Genomic DNA, 20942 nt, shown 5'->3' on the forward strand with positions numbered 1-20942 from the left:
AAATTTGGCAGGTTTGTTTACTAAGGCGCTTCCTACTGCTACATTTAAAAAGTTTATTCACCTGGTTGGATTGTGCCGTCTCAAAGATCTTCAGTTATATTGTCATTAGGGGGTTAATGCGCGCTACACTCTTTTTCCCTTAACCATGGTTTTTCCCACTGGGTTTTCCTGATAAGGTTTTTAATGAGGCAGCATTTCATGCGCATTATAAGGCATTGTATTGTTTTGGATAATGGACATCCAAGGGGAAGTGTTATAAAATATATATTAGGGTGGATGCCCATTATACCCTTACCCCTATATAATACTATGTATGTGTATATATTAGATATGCCTAATGAATGAATAATATAACCGACATACAGTTTCTCTCTTCCTCTCTCTTCCTTTCTCTCTACTTTCATAATAATTTTTCATATTTCCCAAAAATCAATTAAATGATTTTTGAATAAAAAATATAAACATAAAATAAAATAAAATAAGATAAATAAAATCAATATATGTGGTCAATATTACTTCCACTACCATGGTCATGTTTCATGAGAGCTACCCATCTTTTCCAATTACAGAGAATTAACCTCGCCGGAAAAGAATGATTTGACAAACAGTTTACATGACTAAATGGATATTTAACAACAATAACAGAACGGTACAATCTCTTTAATAAAAGTGCAGAAATGATCCTTAAAACGGTACTAGTATATATGGAGTAACAATCCCATAAGCGGGTCTAGAATCTGTAGTGTAGACACTTGATTTTTCGTTCCTATACACTTAAAAAAAATTAGTTTCCGATACCAGTTCCTGTTCTCCAATTGTTACTCATTCACAGATTTGTACACCACAGTGAAAACTCTAAACACTTATCACAGACTGGAAATCACTGCTGTCACACCACCTTCTCCGGAATTTTCTTTGCAAAACCCGAAAAAATAAAAATAAAGTGCAAATGTAGAACAAAATGAGTATTGACTATTGAGTAGAAGAAAGAATGCAAGAATTGGCCATAATATTCAGGCAACTTCAAGGCCCTCGCATCTTTTCAACAATATTCCTACTCTTTTCTTCGATATGGCGCCTCTTCTCTTCAAGTTTCTCACCCATTTTTTTCCCCAAGTCGAACATCCTAGCTTTTCTTCCCACTGGCTTCTTAGACTTTGTATCATCATCTTCAAGATTGTTCCTTTCTTCTCTCAAGCTTACATACCTAGAAGGTGATTGACATTCAGGATTCTCTTGTTTCCTATGCAGAACCAAATCTCTAGATTCTTCATTCTGCAGCAATGGCGTTTTCAAATCCTGAGAAGGGACACTGCTTTCAGAAGAACTTCTACGAACGGCTGTAGAGAGGACAGCTTGATCATTTTCTTCATTTATAGGTTGCTTTACAGAATCAACCTTCTTCTGCTTCCCTTGCTTGCTCTCTAGATCCCTATCCTCCGTTCTTTTGTCTCTTGGCACTTCATTTGAAGAAGTATCAGATGACGCTTCCCTATTCAGCCACATCAATGGAGCAGAATTACACGGGACCCAATCATCTTTCTCTGCCAACATCCATGGAATACAAACACTTTCACAATTTGGAAGCACTAGTGTCTCCCGAATAGATGCCTGCATTAGAATTACAACTGCAGGATCAGCAAAATACAAGCCTGCATGACTCTAGTTCTAGGATGTTAAATCAACTCCTTTTCAGGTGACCATTTTCAGAAATCTTCTTGAGAACAGTTAACATTTACAATAAAAAAAAATAAAAAAAAAAAAAAAAAAAAAAAAAAACAGATTGTCTCAAGCGCCACAGTGCATACAACAGAGAATATAATGCAGGTCGTACACCAAAACAGGAGCTATAGCCCATATATCACAGCTTCTACAGCAAAAAAAAAACATCCAACACGACAATCAAAGTTGCTTAAGTACCTTACTGAATCAGATATTGGTCCAGATTATGATCTCAAGAAGTATATGCATTGGGTTAAGGACAACATGGACATATGTCACATATCACTAATCAATTCATAGTTTATAACATGAATGAATAAACAATTTAGGGGTACTAGAGGACAATGTATCATGAATGTCATTAATGCAATACATTGTAGAGAGATAAAAATTAAAAGCCAATAAAGTTAAAATTCATGGGAAAATTCAAACTATAATCAGGAGCATATTTTTTAATGTCAAATCATGTAGTTACACCTATATCTCACCTTAAACCTATTTATCAGAAATGAAGCTACACGTCCATTGGTGACTTTGTGATCCTTGACAGAGGACTCCAAATGGAATTGTATATCAGGCATGCAGGTGAAGCCGAACCAGAGCTGATCAGAAGGCGGTGGCTTCATATGCAACTGAATTGTCCCTTTCAATGTGGCCACCCTTATATCCAAAGTAAGAGGTACCTTCAATTTTAAAGAATTTTTATTGAAATCAATCTCAAACTTTAAACATAAAAATTATAGAATACAGGAAAGTAAGGTTCACAATGGTATTTTGAGCTGTAACCACGTACGTGCACCATATACACACAGTTAACTACACATACACACTACCACCAAAACTATATCACAGCTTGCATTATTATCATTCTGAGAAATAAAAACTCCTCAGGTCAAGTTCTAGTGACCATTTAACGCCAAGGAGCCTTGCTATTTTCTTAAACTATGTGCCCAAAGGAGCACGTCAGTTATTACTCTTTCTGTCCCAAATTACTTGGACCACTTTCTTTATAAAGTTGTCACAAATTATTTGCAACACTTTCTATAAAATACTCACTTTCTTTGGGACCGCTTAACTTGTTACTTAATTAGTTATGTATGTTGTTGGTGACACACCCTCTATTGGGCAAATGCATTAGTTATGTGTTGTTAGTAACACACCCTCTATTGGGCAAATGCATTAGTTATGTACGTTGTTGGTGACACACACTCTACTGGGAAAATGCATTAGTTATGTATGTTGTTGATGACACACCCTCTATTGCGTCGTGTTATGAAGTTAATTGCTTAGGAATGGAACCATGTAAGTAAGCCTAGTGTTTATTTACACGATGATGGTTATTATATCATCAAATTTGCTACAACTGATGATAAGAATGAAGCCCTATATGCTGGTCCGCGATCTTTTAACTGAAGACCAAATGGCCAATGATTGTCCATGCTTGGTCAGCAAACTTCAATTTTCATGAGGAGGTTTTGAGGGTAATTCCACAGTGGACAAGGTTGCCAACTCTGCCATTAAGCTGTTGGAGTGCAGACTCGTTGAGAAGAATTGGAAGCCTTTTGGATGTTCCCTTATTTGCAGATGAATGCACATCAAAGCAAATGTGGGTTTCTTTAGCCATAATGCTTATAGAAATGGATGTAACTAAACCTCTTCATGACAAGGTGCTTCTAGAGGATCCAAATGGGAAAATAATTGAACAAAAGGTGATCTATTACTGGTCTCGTTTTTCTTTCAGCATTGCCAAGCAGTTGGTCATTATTGCAAGGTCAAGAGGACTCCAGACTCTAGAACAAGGTTTAAACCTGCTCCAAAGGTCACGAAGAGGTGAACTCCTAAGAAGATTGTTCCCGAGACAAAGAGATAAGCACAAAGTCACTACTCCTCTAAATGGGCAAGTGAGAAGAACTGTTACTTCTACTACTCCTACAACTACTACTACTACTACTACCAGTAGTAGTAACTCTACTGAAGTGGATGAGAATGGATGGAGGATAGTAACAAGATCTGGATTCAGGCATTCCCATGGTAAATCTGTTGCTACAGCTAAATACAAAGCACCTGAATCTAGCACGGCGAATGAAGAGAAGGCACATGAGGCGTGATTGGCAGGATAAATTATATCATTTAGATGATTACCTGTTCTTCGAATATTAATGACCCTATTAAAGTAGCTGAAATAAAGAATTTACTTGCTAATAATCAAATAGGCATAATCCTTCTTTAAGAAACTAGAGTTAGACTCAAGAACAAAGGAAAGATAATGAAGAAGTTTGGAAATATGTGGACTGGGAATGTAATTATGACTACTCTCCTACGGGTAGAGTTTGGGTTGGATGGAATCATAAGTTGATTACTTTAGTGGCCTGTTTGGGAATGGGGATTTCATTTCAAATGCTGGATTTTGCCCAAATAACCTGTTTGGTAATTAAAAAGAATTGTATTTGGATTTGGCTCAAATCCAAGGACATGGAAAAATAAGTTTGGGCCTAATATTTGAAATGAATTCTAAATTACAGACATTTCAAATCTTTCAAATTGAAGCTTGCTGACTTGCTCCATCACTGAGTTGCTGCCAACTACCATTCTCTCTCCTCTAAGTTAAGTGACTACATCCCCTCCAAAAGAAAAAGAATAAAAAAAATCAGTGACTCCATCGCCACCACCAAGAGAACCACCACAACCTCCACCTCCAACTTCTTATTGCCTCCTCTCAACCTCCATCAATTCTCTCTTCTGTTCACCCTTATCTTGTTCAATCTCCTCACAACTCGTTCTCGCAACCTCCTCATCGCCCTTCTTGCCGTTGCCGCCTCACATCCTCATCGTCACCACCACCAGGCCCACCACTGACATGTTGCTGGAAATCGGGGTTGATCCTTCCATCCTCCTTTCCTTGATTCATGGAATAACGTTAACAGATTGAGGAAAATCGAAAGAGTTAGGGTTATGCTTTTTCCCCCAGACTCGAATGGCACTCCAGTTGTTGATTAGCAAGGCTGATTTAAATTTTATGTATTTCATTGTTGATTAATCAAATAATTTCATGAATCGACATAATTGTTGTTGAATTAACATAATCTTTTTTCCGCTTGTGGACAGTAGTTTAAAGGGATTCTACAGGCATTAACACCATTGTTCTTGACTTTTTTTTGGTGTAATATGTTTTTTTAATGATTAGTTAACAAGCAAAGCACTGCATTAAATCAATTGAATCTCCTTTAGTTCCCGAACAATCTACTCCCTCAGTTCTTGTTTATTAGTCCCCTTTCCGTATTGGGATATTTTTTTTGTTAGTCCCTTTTAGAATCTTTCCTTATTTGTTCAACAATTATTCCCCTTTTACCCTTATATTACAATTGTAATTCTCTTTTCATCCCAATTAAATATGCAAGTGGTCCCTTTATTTTCTGATTTAAAAACACTAAACATTTCACTCCCCGCATGGGTGAGTTTCTTTAGAGATTCACATGCAAGGTGTCCTTTTATTGGATTGTTCAATATTCATAAGGGGCTAATAAACAAGAACGGAGAGAGTATTAAAATTTGAAATTCTGCATTTGAAATTCTTATATTTTCCAAACACAAAATTTGGAATTGAATTCCAAGATTTCAATTCCATTAATTGAATTCCATCATTTGAAATGAATTCCATGTTTCCAAACGCAACCTAAAGGTGATTTGAGATTCTAAACAAGTCATTCATTGTTCTATAATGCATAAATCTAGTAATTTACCAAGAACTTTGTCAGCAGTTTAACGTTGACATACGAATGACGATAGGAAAAACTCTGTGGGATCAGTTGTTGAGAGTTAATAAAACCACATTTATCCCTTGGTTGGCTATTGTTGATTATAATGTTGTTTTGAGTTAACGGGAATCCTGTAGTTGAGAATGAAGCTACAGATTTTGCAGAGCTACCAGTAGATCTGAGCTCCATAGAAATGTCCATTAATACTCATGGACTAACAAGGGTAATGGAGAAGGCAGAATTCTTAGTAAAATTGATAGGGAAGTGGGTAACAGTTTACGACACTCTCATTTTGCTGGAATCCCAGTAGAATACATGAATTTCTCCTTGTCGACCATACACCATTGGTGGTCAACTGCAATCTTCAGCATAATAGCAGAGAAAGGCCTTTTGGATTTTTAAACTATATTGCTGATCATGAGAACTCTAAAAAGGTGATTGCATGTTTAATTATCAAGGAACCGCAATGTCTCATTTATGGAAGAAGATACAGAATTCTAAAGTTGCTCTTAAAAATTTGCATAAAAAGGTGATTGCATGTTTCCGGTAGGATAGAATAGAGCAGAAGTGAGCTTGATTTGGTTCAAAGTGAGTTGTCTGAGAGGCCTAGTGACATCAGGTTACATGAACTGCAGAATGATTGTCAGTTTCAACTAAAGAAGTGGCTCTCTCATAGAGGAAAATGCTATAAAGAAAAAATCCAGGATTCAGTCGCTGCAATTGGGACTGGGAGATAGCAACTATCATTTCTATTTCTTGTCTTTGAAAGAAAGGTTAAGGTCGTAAAAGCATAGACATCTTGCACGACAAATTTTCACTTATAATTTTCACTCGCCTAATTTTCACAATTTTAGGTCGTAATAGTTCTACTCACCTAATTTTTAATTATTTTTTCTAAACTTATTTTATCTAAACTTATCTAAACTTAACTGAACTTATCTCAACTTATTTTAGTTATAAATTGTATTTGGCCAACCCTTCTTTATCCTGAACTTATCTTATCTGAACTTATCTGAACTTATTTTTCTGAAATAAGTGGAAATAAGGTGAACAAAACAGAGCATTAATGTTGTTTTTTAAGAACGCATGGCATCTGGTTAAAGGTTAAAGCAGATGATACACAACAGTGAAGGAATTCTTTCAATCTTCCGAACTCTTGCCTCAAGTAAATACCAATTCACTAACATTGATCCCTAAAATTCTCGCTCCTAGTACTACAACGATTACAGAACTATTGCAATGCTGCTCCCTTGTGTAAAAAACCATTGCCAAGGTTATAACTAGTAGAATGCAAAAGGTCATGAGGTAAAAGATGTTGCTCAATCTGATTTTATCCCTAAAAGACACATAGCAGATAATATTTTGCTTGCTTGCAGCAGAGCTCATAAAGGGGTATAACATGAAACACATGTCCCCTAGATGCATGTTGAAGATAGATTTAAAGAAAGCTTACGACTCCTTAGAATGGCCTTATTTAAGGAATGTGGATAGGCTTTCCTCATAAGTATGTGAGGGTGTATTATGGAATGTGTACAATCAGTATCCTATTCCATTCTTATTCATGGCAAGTCTTGTAAGCCTTTCCCCGCGAGGAAGGGAGATCCGATGTCCCCTTTCTTATTTTCCATCGCGATGGACTACCTCTCAAGGTGTTTCGGTTCTTTAGATGATATCCTACCTTTAATTTTCACCCAAGATGTGAGAAGGTGAAGTTCACTCATATGATGTTTGCTAACGATTTATTGATGTTTGCTACAGGCAATAACATGTCTGCTGATCTTTTATCTTTTATTTACTGCATTTAGAAATTTTATAGTGCGGGTTAGAAGTAAATATGGAGAAAAGTAGTCTGTATCCATGTCGGTTGTTGATTGAAGAGAGTGCTAGCATTAAACCTAAGTTGAACATGGATCAAGGAGATTTACCTTTTAGGCATTTAGGTAATTCAGTGTGCTCTTGGCTTCAAAGAAGCTATAATACAATCAATGAAAACCTCTGATTGAGAGTATAGTGGCAAGAATAAAGATGTGGAGTGCAAAACAACTTACATACTTACATATGCAGGAAGGCTCCAACTTATTGAAGTGGTTTTATTTGGTATTCAATCTTATTGGTCCGAGATTTTTCTGATACCAAAAAAGTTATGAAGGAGGTTCAAAGAAATTGCAGGACCTTTTTGTGGTCAAGTTGTCACAATAGGGCTGCAGCCCTATATGCCAACTTGGAATAGGGCTGCAATTTCGAAATATTTTGGTCTGTTTCTCAGAAACAAGATAAAATGCGGATTAAATGGTTGCGCACATACTATGTTAAAGATAGAGATATATGTTAAAGATAGAGATATATGGAGTATGCCCATTCCTAATGAGATTCATGGATGTTGAAGAAGATCTTGGACAAGTAAGGAAATTTTGCAGAAATGGCCTCCCAATAACTATAATAAAAAGTTTCCCGACTATAACATAAGTATAAAGTTAATTCACTTGCCTAAATTCTTGCGCCATTCAATGTGGTACGAGTAATTTGGACAGGGGGAGTATAATTTTGAGAAAATTGAGTTTCTTAATTTTATTTTTATATTTGAACATATGAAGTTGATTAGCAATTAGAGTCGTTTAAACTCGATTAGCTCGATCACTGACTCGAATTCAAACAAGCTACTCATGCGCGCAAAGCTAGAACAATCAAAATTAGCTCGATTAAGTTAATACAGGACTCAACTCGACGCGTTGAAATTCCTAGGTATCTGCAAACTAAAATTTTCCATACATGAGAACTTAAACAAACAAGAGAAAGAAAAGGCCATAATGTAGGGAGGTTAGCCATTGCAGGCTAGCTAAGCCTGTGCTCCTACTAAGTAAGTCAGAGTCATATGGCCTCTCTAGTGACTGACTACCACTGAATGACATGGGACGCAAACTGTGTTGAATTGCAAGGCTTGTAGGCTACCAAAAAGTGGCTCATGAATCGAAGAAGGTAAAAGGAAGCAAAAAATAAGATGGGATAGATCGATCCAAACTGGACCAGACCAGAACCTATGCTTTCTCCTATAGTGCTATTAACGCTATCAGTCCAGTCCAAATTGAGCCAACCGGCCCAGCCACTAACAGTACACAACCATAGAACCTGAAGCACAAACACCAATTATGCTGGACCAATACTATGTCCACCTCTCCTTCAACAACAACATTGAAGCCATAATCCAACAATGGGCCGGCTACATGAACCAAGATTTTTATCAACCCATGTGATCATCTCCTGTGATTAATCAACCCATGATCCTCTCCATTCCCTTCTATGTAGCGTCATATGCTCCAATAAACCCAACTTCTTCATATCGTTTTTAACTCCTTCTATCCAAGTCATCTTCGGTCTTCCTCAGCTTTTTCTAAGGTCCCCTTGATCCCAACTATTGGTGTTATTGTGCATCAGTTACTATTCAGAGACCAACACGGGAAGACACGACTCACACGAGGACCTATTTTTTCTATTACACTGCTGATGATAGGAGTTAGAAGCTGATAACTCACTGTACTTTTCCTGCAGATCCTTCTACACTAGTCTTTGAAGCAATTCATACTTCATCACCATTTCCTCTTCATGCAATCATTTGGAAAGAAAAGAACATCTCAAGAAATGCTTGTAGAAGAAGGAAGTTAGTTAAGTAGACTGAGGAATCCTATATACAAAGGAGGTCAGTAATGAAAAAAACATGAAGAATATTATTGAGAGTTTCCATTTTCCTTTAGTTTTGTTTGGGAGAGAATCAAGCTTCTCCAAAGCTTTCGTCATCTTTTTCAGCAATTCAATAAAAATCTCACCTGCTCTCTTTATTTTATTAAATTACCAGTTCATCACACAATGCAACCAATAGTAAATAAACCTTCCAGGTCCTTCTCACACCCGATCCATGTTTTGTCCCAGTGGTCCTGCGAAGAATGACGATACGCACCTTCACTGCTCAATTTGTTGGAAACATCTGAAACTTCTACAGGCTTATTGATCATTGTTATGACCGAATGGTAGTCTTGAGGCTATGTATGCACAAAGCTATGTGGCCTTCAGGTCAGGTTAGGTCAGGGAGCAGATAACACTACGTGGGGCCACACTTGACCTTATCTAAAAACCTATTCAAGAGCAAAAGTCTGCCTGTAAACATTGATGTGAAGAAAATACGATTTCGTGTTGGCTAATTTCTGCTCTTTTCAACTAGAGTCAATGTCAACTTTTGGATTGTGCTAGACTAAATTAAAATGGTTAATTAACATGTCTGCTTTTTATATTTATAGAAAAGCAGCATCTAACCATTAAGAATCAGATTACATTTGGAAGTAGTCTCTCGGCTGTTTCAGGGGAATGGCTGCATACATTTAAAACCCCTTATTCTGCCAGACGGGAACCTCTTCATAACTTATGATGTTTAGTTCATATTTTGTCTTAGCTCATAATCTTACTGGGTTACCCAAGTCTTAAACTCAGAAAAAAAGAAGGTTTGTGTGATCTACTTGGACTTGGACATTGCTCCTTGATACTTTTAGGTCTTTGTTTGAACAGTATTTGGTCCTTTAATGAAACTCTATTTTGTTAAGAAAAGGACATAAGTACAATCAGGAGGTGCTGATATTCAAGGCTAAGCTCAGAACAAAATTGTAACAGCAGAAAGCACTGTTAGTCAGCCCCCCTACCCCCGCAGAAGAGTATTACTTTTGAGATTTACCATCAACTCAAACTAACAAAACCTCCCCACTTGACAACCCCGCAGTCCCCCGGTTATCCAATCTTCACTCCTACGTAATAGGGAATGCAACATGTACAGCAAGAAGAGTACATTTTTTACCATTGGATTAAAAACCTCCCCGCAAACCATCCCTTTCCCCTGCGAAGGGGCTCCACGTGTCTTAACCACCTACGTGATAGGGAAGCAGCCTGGAACATGAACAGGAAGAAGAGGGATGAACAAGGCCACTTACCATATCCCAACTTCAACACGTTGACAGGTTGCTGAAGAACAGATGACAAGTTTTAACAGAAATAAATAATCAAATGCAGTGGCTACCAGGTCTCTCAGAACCACTAACCAGTTATGTGATAAAACTCAAAGAAGGATTTATAACCAAGCAGAAAATTTAGATACAAGAAGAATAACGCAGAATTTAATCATGTATTCCATTCAATAGCATTCTGAAACTTGCACTATGAATATGTCAAAAAGTGTAGCAAACCTGAGACACGTGTTTGGCAACAGAATTAAAAATAGACTTCCACCTTGAACCAGAACCAGAACCTGAAGTGGATGCACCTGTCCTGGAATTCCTCAGTGTTTCTGAAAATTATGAACAGGAAGAGCATAAAGATAAAGAAACAGCAACACTTGAGAATATCATCTAATTTTGTTTCCATAGTAGAGTGACTTCTCAAAAAGAGTTTGAATTAGTAAACAGAACAGAACAAACATTATTGGATGGAACATATCCAGGGACTCTGCCAACAAGAGTATAGGTCCTCATCTCCATAGAACTAGTTCTTGTTAGTAGTAGGAAATTTATATTAGATTCCTTGTTCTTTAGGAATATACTTTTAACTTTGGCTACACAGCCTACACGACAAAGTAGTCTTGGACATTGATTACTACTAAGATGCTGTGAAGTTCTTTCAGCATTTTATGGAGCAAAATTGCAACGGCGATGTTGGGGAAAGCACAGAATTGAGAAGGGTTTAACTCATCATTGCACCGGGTGGGGTGGATCTTTATCATTGAATTTCGAAATGTTCTTCCTCGACTCATAAGAAAATTACCAACAACATGAGGACCCCAGCACTTAGAAATTTTCCCTTGCTGAACTGATCAAACAGACGAGAATGTTGTTGACCAAATTTCAGAAAAAGAAAATTCGACTCCAAAATTCAGTATATGTAAAGAAGCACCCGCCTTTAGTAGAACATGAAAGGAAAAATATTCTCCAACACTTGTTCCAGAGTGCATTAACAGCCTAGGGAGAAACAAACTAAGAGGCAATGTAAACAAAATATTAGGATAACTCAGAATTAATAACCTGCTAGCTAATACTGTAATGGGTTATCGAATTCTATAAGGATTTCTACATTCAAGTAGCTAGCTACTAGTCTACTACATATATTTTCCAAAGGGAAATGGAAACACAATTCTAAATTAGTTTTCCATTGTTTGGTTCCTTACAAGTAAAGGCATAGAGAAAAGGAAAACGGGAGTTGATGGGTAAGGATTGATGGGAAGAGAGGAGAGGAGGTAAGAAGGAAATTTGGTTTCCCTTCCTTTCAAATGGAAAATGTTCTTCACCCTTGGGCGAGTTTTTCCCATCATTGGAAAATTGTTTAACACTCCTCGCGAAACAAACAATGGAAAATAGTTGAAAGGGAAAAATCATTTCCAGGAAAACATTTTACAAAAACCAAACACTCCGTAAGTATAAGGTGATTATATACTAGCAGATCATTGTTTTATACTTCTATACGGTCTTTTTCTGCTTTGAATCATATACAACAAATGCCACATTTTTTTAATTTTTTCTTAATACTTTTGTGTTGGTTTGTAAAAGACAAGGGAGAACCGGCTACATTGGCTAAGGCATGAAAGACGTCGACCGGAATAATTACCAGTAAGGAAAGTGGAAAGTTGAGAGAGTTTCATAAGAAGCTGAGGGAGAACAAATATAATAGATAAAGGGAGTTAAAAATGGAATGAAAAAGGGTTTGCAAGAGCATAAATGGGAAAGACTATCTTTGTAGACGACCACAGGCCATGAGTACTTGGTTCATGCAGCCAATCTCATCCTTTTAGGATTGAAGGCTTTGGTATTATTGTTGTATACACACTCTTATTCTATCCTTTTTGTTGAATTTAAAAGTTTGCAGCTCATTTGATAATAATTGTTGTACTACCTTTGAAATATCACCTTTTACAAATTACAGTGGATAATATTTTTCTTAAAAACAATTATCTTAACAGAAAAATGTGTTCAATGAACACTACCAATTAGTGGTTCTAAAACATGGTAAATAAAAGGTAACTTCATACATATTCTTTTAAAAAATTCACAAGACAACTCACCATGTTTAAGATCTTCTGCATCCTTCCGTTCTGAAGAATCATAATTTCCATCAAAAAGCTTGAAATCGTCTCGCAAGTTCTTAAAATCCTCCAAAAGATTAGTTGTTGCCTCCCCAACAGAGCTTGCTTCAGGATTTGGATCTACCAAGCCATTTTGAGAATCTAGTTCAGGCACTTCAAGTCTGGCTTCAACATACAAAACCATTCCACCAGAATACTCTATATCCATTTCCATGGCCAAAACATCATTCATGTCTGTAGGAACAGCCCTCATCCCGTGGATATAAGGGGGTAAATTACCCGTATCCACATCAATGCAGGTCACTTCACCAATATAAGTGGGCAGTCTCATGTTTGAGAGTGATCTCTGGTACATCATACATGCAAGTACAAAAAACTGAAAGTCACCCACCCAGAAGAGAAAATAATATTCTAACGCTAACAACTATTCAAAGCAGAGAAAAGGGGAATCAAGCAAACATCATCCACTCCTTGACAGTTTGTTTAACCTTTCATCAACAACACAAGCCAATAAAAATTAAGATGGAAGACCTTTCCACCAAAAACTATGAAAGTTGAAACCATCCAAATCTCCTTTATTTAATGTTCTAACAATCAGACAGAAGGAATTGGAAAAGGCAATCAGAAATGGTGGTTAAAGTTGATACTGTAAGGCAAATGAGGGAATCAAGAACAGGAGCAATTTGACAGACCTACTACCACAACTCTGCTCTCTGGATTCCTCTTAGACACAAATTCAAAACTCATGAAGCATTAAAAATAAGTCACATATCTCCAAACTCGCCATGATAAAATTTGAATGCTAAGTAATAGGATAGATAATGTTTAAAAAAAACAAAAAAACAAGAACCTGAATCCGAGCCTTTAAACCAGCTTTGATATCTGCATTGCTCTTGGCATCGAAAAACAACCGAGATACCAGTAAATTCCAGCAAAGTGTACCCTCATCAACAACAAACTTCTCAGTTGTGTCTGCGTCAGATACCTCAGACCCATGAGTTGAGTTCCCCGAACGAGAAGATGCAGTAGAAGAAACAGAAAAGCTGTCTTCCTCACATTCATTACGCATCTTCCCCGGAATAGCAGTCTTTGTAATAATTGGAACAGAAGAAGGATCTTGGAAAACATGAGATGTATCCGCAACCCTTTTCTCATCAAGAGTAGCCAAAGAAGTTCTCCTTGAAAGCTTTCTCCAAATCTGACGTACTTTTGATGGGTGATCATCAAGCCGGTTAACCTTATCCAAGGGCCCCCATTGACAACCCATTGAGGGTTTGATAAGAAAAGGATATCCTTCACTTAGTGACTTCAAATAGCCTCGGAAATCTTCACTTACCTTAGAAAACCAGAGTGGTTTTTCTTTATCATCGAATGAGGCTAGACGAAGAGCTCTGCACCAAGATTCTTTCTCACAGGAGGTTTCTGCATAAATATAGACCACCTTGCTTCCTTGGTACAAAGCTGCATTCTTGCTTTCAATTTTGATTGGGAATCGTTTTGCCCTGAAAAGAAGAAAAAAACCTTCAGGTTCAAGTTGCTAATTATTCTCTATTTACTCCTTTAAAAATGTGATCATGTATCTACGAGTAAAACAGAATAAACTGCTATTGTGATAGTGCTCAAAACAACCAGCTCATAGGATTGACAAAATACTAAACCCATTATGGATTTTGCCCAATATGAGGCCAAAATAGAGAAGAAACCATGATATTGTTTTTCTCCTTCGAGTATTAAAAAACAGACATACACATTGCAATTAAAACAAACTGTGCTTTCACCTATCTGATAGCTGTTCCAAATTAAACAAGCCAGAGCAGCTTGTCTTACTGCAGGCTGTAAATGGAATTTAATAGCCCAGATAAAATTAAGGAAAATTTGATAATAATCCAATATTTGGGTGGTCTGATTTAAAGAGACCCACCTTGATTAACTAAAAATAATCTCAACCTTTAAGGCTGTCTTCTTAAAATGGTCCATGATCTGTTAGTAACCGGCATAACAGGTTAAGTGTTACGCGTGTTCACTGTTACCTAATTCGCTAGTATGAGACTGGGTATGGGATCGTAATTCGCTACCTATGTTGCTAAGTTAGACCAAAATTGTACCATTTTCATGTTATAATTCGCCTTTTCGGTTCGCGGTTCGTGGGGTGATTAGAGAATTTGGTAACACTGCGCGTGTTACTTTCTAACCAGTCTAGCTTTTGTATTTTTAATTTTATTGAATAAATATCACCTCCCACCACCCTTTCACAATGCTTTTCTCTATAGTCCCTCTTCGTCACCCCTTCATTAGCCGGTCACAGCAAACAACTAGTACGAAATCTCTGAACCAACCTACTTAATCCGGAAGATAAAAGAATCCTCAAACGCGGCTATCAGGTTCATAAGCCACTTGTCATCCTAATTCCTTAAAGCTACCTTAAAAGCAAATAAAACACAAACCCTACTCCCTCCACCGTAAAAAAATAAAAGTACCTCAGAACAGCTACACTTCATAGGTTAGAGAGACAGAAATGGGTGATGAGGAAGTAGTTGGTCTCTAAACATGTATTCAAGATAAATTATGATTTACGATTGAACCAGGTTTTCCAACTTCTGCAGGCCGTCATCATAATTTCTCTTCCAAGTAAAGCCTAGAGTAGGGGGGGGGGGGGGGGGGGGGGGAGACACACCAATCAAGAACGTGGTAAACATAGAAACAAAATAATAGAATGGACGGAGCACTCAAACATGTCATCTCAACAATTGAAACAATCTAAAAGTTTATTAATTTAAAAAATCTTCTAATATAAAGTGTTGGATGGAAATATGAAAAAGAACAATAGTGTCACATGCTTAAATAGTCAAATTAAGCAAGCTCCCAAATGCTCCAGTCAAGAGAAGATTGTAAATTTGTAATTATCCAAGTTATTGTATTCTTCCAAGGGCCATTAACATATTTCTTACAATGCAAACTCTGCCATATAAAGAGGCATACTTCAAACTTTTCCATCAATCCAAGATAAGTTTCCTCCCTCCCTCTCTACATGCCTTTTTTTTTGTCTTTCTTATTCATCTCATCCTTGAATGGATGTCTCTCAGTTTGTAGTCCACTGACAGCGAGATATCATAGCTGGTTGCTCTGGGAGCGCATATAGCTCCAAAAAATTAGTACTACTATTAAATCAATCCTCCATCCATTGTATAACAAAGATTAAATTTATGCTTAGTCATATGCGCCACTACAACTTACGGAGTATATTATAATTCAACATCAACATTACTCCCTCCGTCCCTATTTGTTTGCCCCCATAGACAAAATGTGCTTTATTAAGGGTTGGGCCAAAAAAATGCAAGGAAGTGGGGGTAATATTGGCTGTTTAAACTTGATGAGTCTATGCAAGTGGGGGAAATGGTATAAGGAAATGGGGCGATCTTTAAGGGGCGGACTAAAATAGAATATGGGGCAAACAACCAAGGACAGAGGGAGTACCTCCTGTCCACAATACCTTAAAAAATACCCTAACCCCCCACCCTACTCCATCATAAAATTAGTAATCCACGACCAAAGAAAAGTAAACATTTTAGACCACAATAATGGATACATCTAAAGCATACATGAAACCGGGGGGGGGGGGGGGGGGGGGGGGGGGGACACACCAATCAAGAACGTGGTAAACATAGAAACAAAATAATAGAATGGACGGAGCACTCAAACATGTCATCTCAACAATTGAAACAATCTAAAAGTTTATTAATTTAAAAAATCTTCTAATATAAAGTGTTGGATGGAAATATGAAAAAGAACAATAGTGTCACATGCTTAAATAGTCAAATTAAGCAAGCTCCCAAATGCTCCAGTCAAGAGAAGATTGTAAATTTGTAATTATCCAAGTTATTGTATTCTTCCAAGGGCCATTAACATATTTCTTACAATGCAAACTCTGCCATATAAAGAGGCATACTTCAAACTTTTCCATCAATCCAAGATAAGTTTCCTCCCTCCCTCTCTACATGCCTTTTTTTTTGTCTTTCTTATTCATCTCATCCTTGAATGGATGTCTCTCAGTTTGTAGTCCACTGACAGCGAGATATCATAGCTGGTTGCTCTGGGAGCGTATATAGCTCCAAAAAATTAGTACTACTATTAAATCAATCCTCCATCCATTGTATAACAAAGATTAAATTTATGCTTAGTCATATGCGCCACTACAACTTACGGAGTATATTATAATTCAACATCAACATTACTCCCTCCGTCCCTATTTGTTTGCCCCCATAGACAAAATGTGCTTTATTAAGGGTTGGGCCAAAAAAATGCAAGGAAGTGGGGGTAATATTGGCTGTTTAAACTTGATGAGTCTATGCAAGTGGGGGAAATGGTATAAGGAAATGGGGCGATCTTTAAGGGGCGGACTAAAATAGAATATGGGGCAAACAACCAAGGACAGAGGGAGTACCTCCTGTCCACAATACCTTAAAAAATACCCTAACCCCCCACCCTACTCCATCATAAAATTAGTAATCCACGACCAAAGAAAAGTAAACATTTTAGACCACAATAATGGATACATCTAAAGCATACATGAAACCATATTTTCTAATCTTTACCCAACTTCAAGATAAAACTTCAAATTAGAAATTAGAAGCGTACAAGTTCATTTTCCCATCATAGAAAATCTCTATATATTACCCCCCCCCCCCCCCCCCCCCCACCCTCCCCACATGTTCATATACATTTTACCATTTTACACAAGTTGAAAGTAAACTTCAAGGACCTCAACAATTCCATGGAATAAAGTTTGCAATTTCAAATTAGAAGTTCTCGTTTGCTTGAACAAAAGTTCATAATCGCACAAAAGAAAAAATTGAACCTCCAAACCACGTGTTCATATGCTTTTACCATTTGACACGAGTGGAATTACTAATTTGGATTAGATTTTATTATGAATCGGATTAGATTTTAACTCATCATTTTTGAAAGTTGGATTCCGGATTGAATTTTAGATTGAGGATGACTAAAACAAATTGAAGTAAAGAAACCGATTTTTTCGGCATTCTTATTGGGTCATGTACTTTATTTAATAGACTTTAGACTATCAATGTAATAAGCCCCACTAGGCAAACTAGCCAATTTTTAAGACTTCTTTAAGAAACATACATGGTTTTGTTAATTTTCAAGGCTTATTTAGGGCTTGTGGACATAGATAAAAAATGCGGTATCGGTCACGGTCGCGGGATCGGTCACGGAGTCTCGGTAACGGAAATGATGCGTTAGTCGCGGGTCGTGTCGCGATTGTCGCGTAGGAATTTGAAATTTGAAATAAAAGCCCCATGTCAGCCCCACTCACTAACTACCCTAGTTCCCTCCTCTAAACCGTACAGGTGACAAAATGAATTCCTTTGTCTACCTTCTCTCTCCTCTCTTGTTTTAGATTTGAAAATGGAGTTCTCTACTCTGTTTCAGTGGAGTTTCTCCATTTCTTTCCTTTTCCCTTTCTTTTTGTCGAAAACATGGGGAATTCGGCTGAAAACCGAGTAGATGTGAGGTTAATAACGTTTAACGCGGACAAAATTCGTTCGGATCGGTTGAACCTGCCGAGATCTCGCCGTCTTTAAAAACACCTTTACAACTCGGGATATCTGGTATCGCCAGCCTCCAAAACCTTGTTAACTCGGGCGAGTTTTTACACCATGCTTGTGGACCAACATTAGGGCTTGTAAGGGATAGTTTAAATATTTACTTCCTATTTTATCCCATTTAAATAGAAACAAGGAGTGAAGGACACAACCATTATGTCGGGGGAAAATCTCAGCTTCAACGATTTGGATTTTCAGATATGATACACACTAACAAATCCTAAAATGGATAGGATTTAGTGGAATTTTGGACTAAACTCAAAAATTCGAATATATGTGTGGATTGGATCGAACAAGGGCGAAAACAAAATAAAAAATTTGAATACACTAACACATCTCCAGAATAACTTAAAGTCTTTAAAGATAAAAACTCATAAAAGCATTGACATTCTAAGGTATTAACTATTAAGGCCCTTATCTACTTCAATGCCCAATACATTGATCGTATTATTTTGGGCACCGTCATAATATTTTTCTTTTATTTCCTGGGTGCCTGAAGGGAGAGGCAAGGACACAGTACAATAATTACTATGGTTATATAATTCAATCGGGAAAAAATACAATTGCAAAGTCAAACTGAAGTACCAGTGTACCACACTACAGTAAGTGAATAAAAGGAATTTGGGTTACCATTTTCTAGTAGGCATGCTTGTAGCAGAAACTGCAACTATTTTACAACCCTTCAGCATTACTTTTGTCAGCGAACCATCTGCTTCTGCCAGAATAAGCATACGTTCTTTAACTTTTGCAAGTTTCCGGACCGGGGAAACCTCTAGCATTTCCCTCTTTCTAGTTTGCTCACCTATGGGAGGAAGTTTAGGATGTTTTTCTGGATCCAAAACCCAAACCACTCCCTGCAACAAAATAAGCAAAAAAAATTTAGAACTTGGCCAAACACTAGCATACATTTAATCTTTTATCCTCAATCATTAAATTAAGAAGTAAGAAATCAAGAAATTGTTAATTGCCAAATAAAATCAAGAAATTGTTAAAAAATCAGTGAAGGCATTTAAGGGATATTAAATACATATGTACGAAGTAGAACATTACACAAGTTCAAAATACAGAGTACATCCTATACGATGGAGCAAGACACAATGCAAGAATATATATGACTCCCAGTGTCCTTGCTAATGAGGCTGAAAGCATTGTTAAACACTTGTCATGCCTCTTGTTAAAATCGTTACAAAATTTAAATCCCATCCAAGCAAGCTTTCAACTAAGTCTAGAACTAGCATCACAAAGATCAATCAGGAGATATGATCAAGGAGAGTTCAACAAGGAAAATGGTTTGTCATGCATTTAAACAGAAAAAAGGAAGATTAAATAAATTCTAGACGTGATTAAATTTCAGTCACATCAAAAAAATCACTCAACTAATCAGGATCAAGCAAGTGAGAACTACTGCTTTGAATTTTCTTAGTGTTCCAAAATCCTTCCTCGTCACTTTGGTTGACAGACTTCGAATAAACATAAGAAATAAAAAACACAGTCCCTACATTTTTGTTGAGTTACCTAATGAAAAGAAGTTCCCAAATACTCAAATCGACAAAATAAAAACTGAGAAAAACAATCATGTTGTTCCTACCCACATAACCAGACCCAGACAATACTGTTGAAGCAATTGCTACATTCTAGTACATTCATCTGTAAACCCAGTAAGAAACAAAAATCTAGATTCTGACATACTAAAAGAATAAAGCATGTTGTTACCCACATAATCAAACCCAGAAATTTTCCACAATTAATAAACTAATTGAAACATTCTAAGCATTCAAAACAAACCCAAATCCAATTTACGTTCAACATGTTAAAAATCAAGAATCGTCAACATAATAAATTAAAGAGCGAGAAAACTACCTGTTTCTGACATAGAGAAGAAACAGATTGAGTAGAATCAAGAGGATTCTGAGGAGAAGTATGAACACCAAATTGGGGTGATTTACTTGTTTGAGTTAATCGACGGATCACATACAAAATCACAACACCTTCAACCGCAATAACTGCTAAAGCCCCAACTATGAACCCCACAATTAACCACACTGAAATCATCACCATTTCCAGAGCTTCAATAAACACCCAATTATTTCATACTGTACACAGATTTATGTATGTAATCATTATGCCTTTTCCGGAATCAAAATTGAATTTCTCAAATGTTTTTAAATGTTTTTGAGGAATAATGACAAGGAAAAGGAAACGACTGTATCCTTTTTGTGGGTCGGTTTATGGATTTTTTTTGACGGTTTTGATTTGGTTGAACTCGAATTATAAAATATGTTTTGCGGGTAATGGACTACGCAACAGCCTTTTTACTCGTACTCAATTTTATTTTATTTTAATTTTTTTTAGGAAATTCGTACTCATTTCTTTAAACGCAATCAAGTTTTTTTTCTTAGGTCACCAAACAATTTTTTTTGTTCAATATGAGTTTCGGAAGTCGGCAAATCGCAATTTGGATTATACACCCGGGTGCACAGTGCTCATTGTGCACCCTGTTGAACATTTATTGAAAATTTAATGAACATTGAGAATGATTTCAATGTACATGTACTAGTGAAATATTTAAAATATATGTTCTATGGGTTTGAACTATATGTTCATTGGCTATATGTTCTTTGGGTATGAATAATATGTTCTTTGTATTTGAACTATATATTCTTTGTAAAAGAGGGTGCACAGTGAGCATTGTTTATGCCAAATTTCGTCTAGGGGCGACACTTGGCTTGGGTCAAC

The 20942-nt window shown here is 36.8% G+C and overlaps 1 protein-coding gene across 1 annotated transcript; it reads right to left on the reverse strand.

Annotated features, from left to right (window-relative positions):
* Positions 1–678: 678 nt before the first annotated feature.
* Positions 679–20485, reverse strand: LOC110798571 (uncharacterized). The gene is made up of 7 exons (XM_022003755.2): positions 20067–20485; positions 18837–19060; positions 13436–14087; positions 12565–12931; positions 10700–10800; positions 2211–2405; positions 679–1611 (listed from the first exon to the last, which is right to left on the reverse strand). Exons 1-7 carry the CDS (start codon positions 20262–20264, stop codon positions 1024–1026), a joined length of 2325 nt encoding a protein of 774 aa, XP_021859447.2. The 5' UTR covers positions 20265–20485; the 3' UTR covers positions 679–1023.
* Positions 20486–20942: the final 457 nt, after the last annotated feature.

The sequence above is a fragment of the Spinacia oleracea genome, chromosome 2 (assembly GCF_020520425.1).
Source record: "Spinacia oleracea cultivar Varoflay chromosome 2, BTI_SOV_V1, whole genome shotgun sequence".
Classification (NCBI taxonomy): Eukaryota; Viridiplantae; Streptophyta; class Magnoliopsida; order Caryophyllales; family Amaranthaceae; genus Spinacia; species Spinacia oleracea.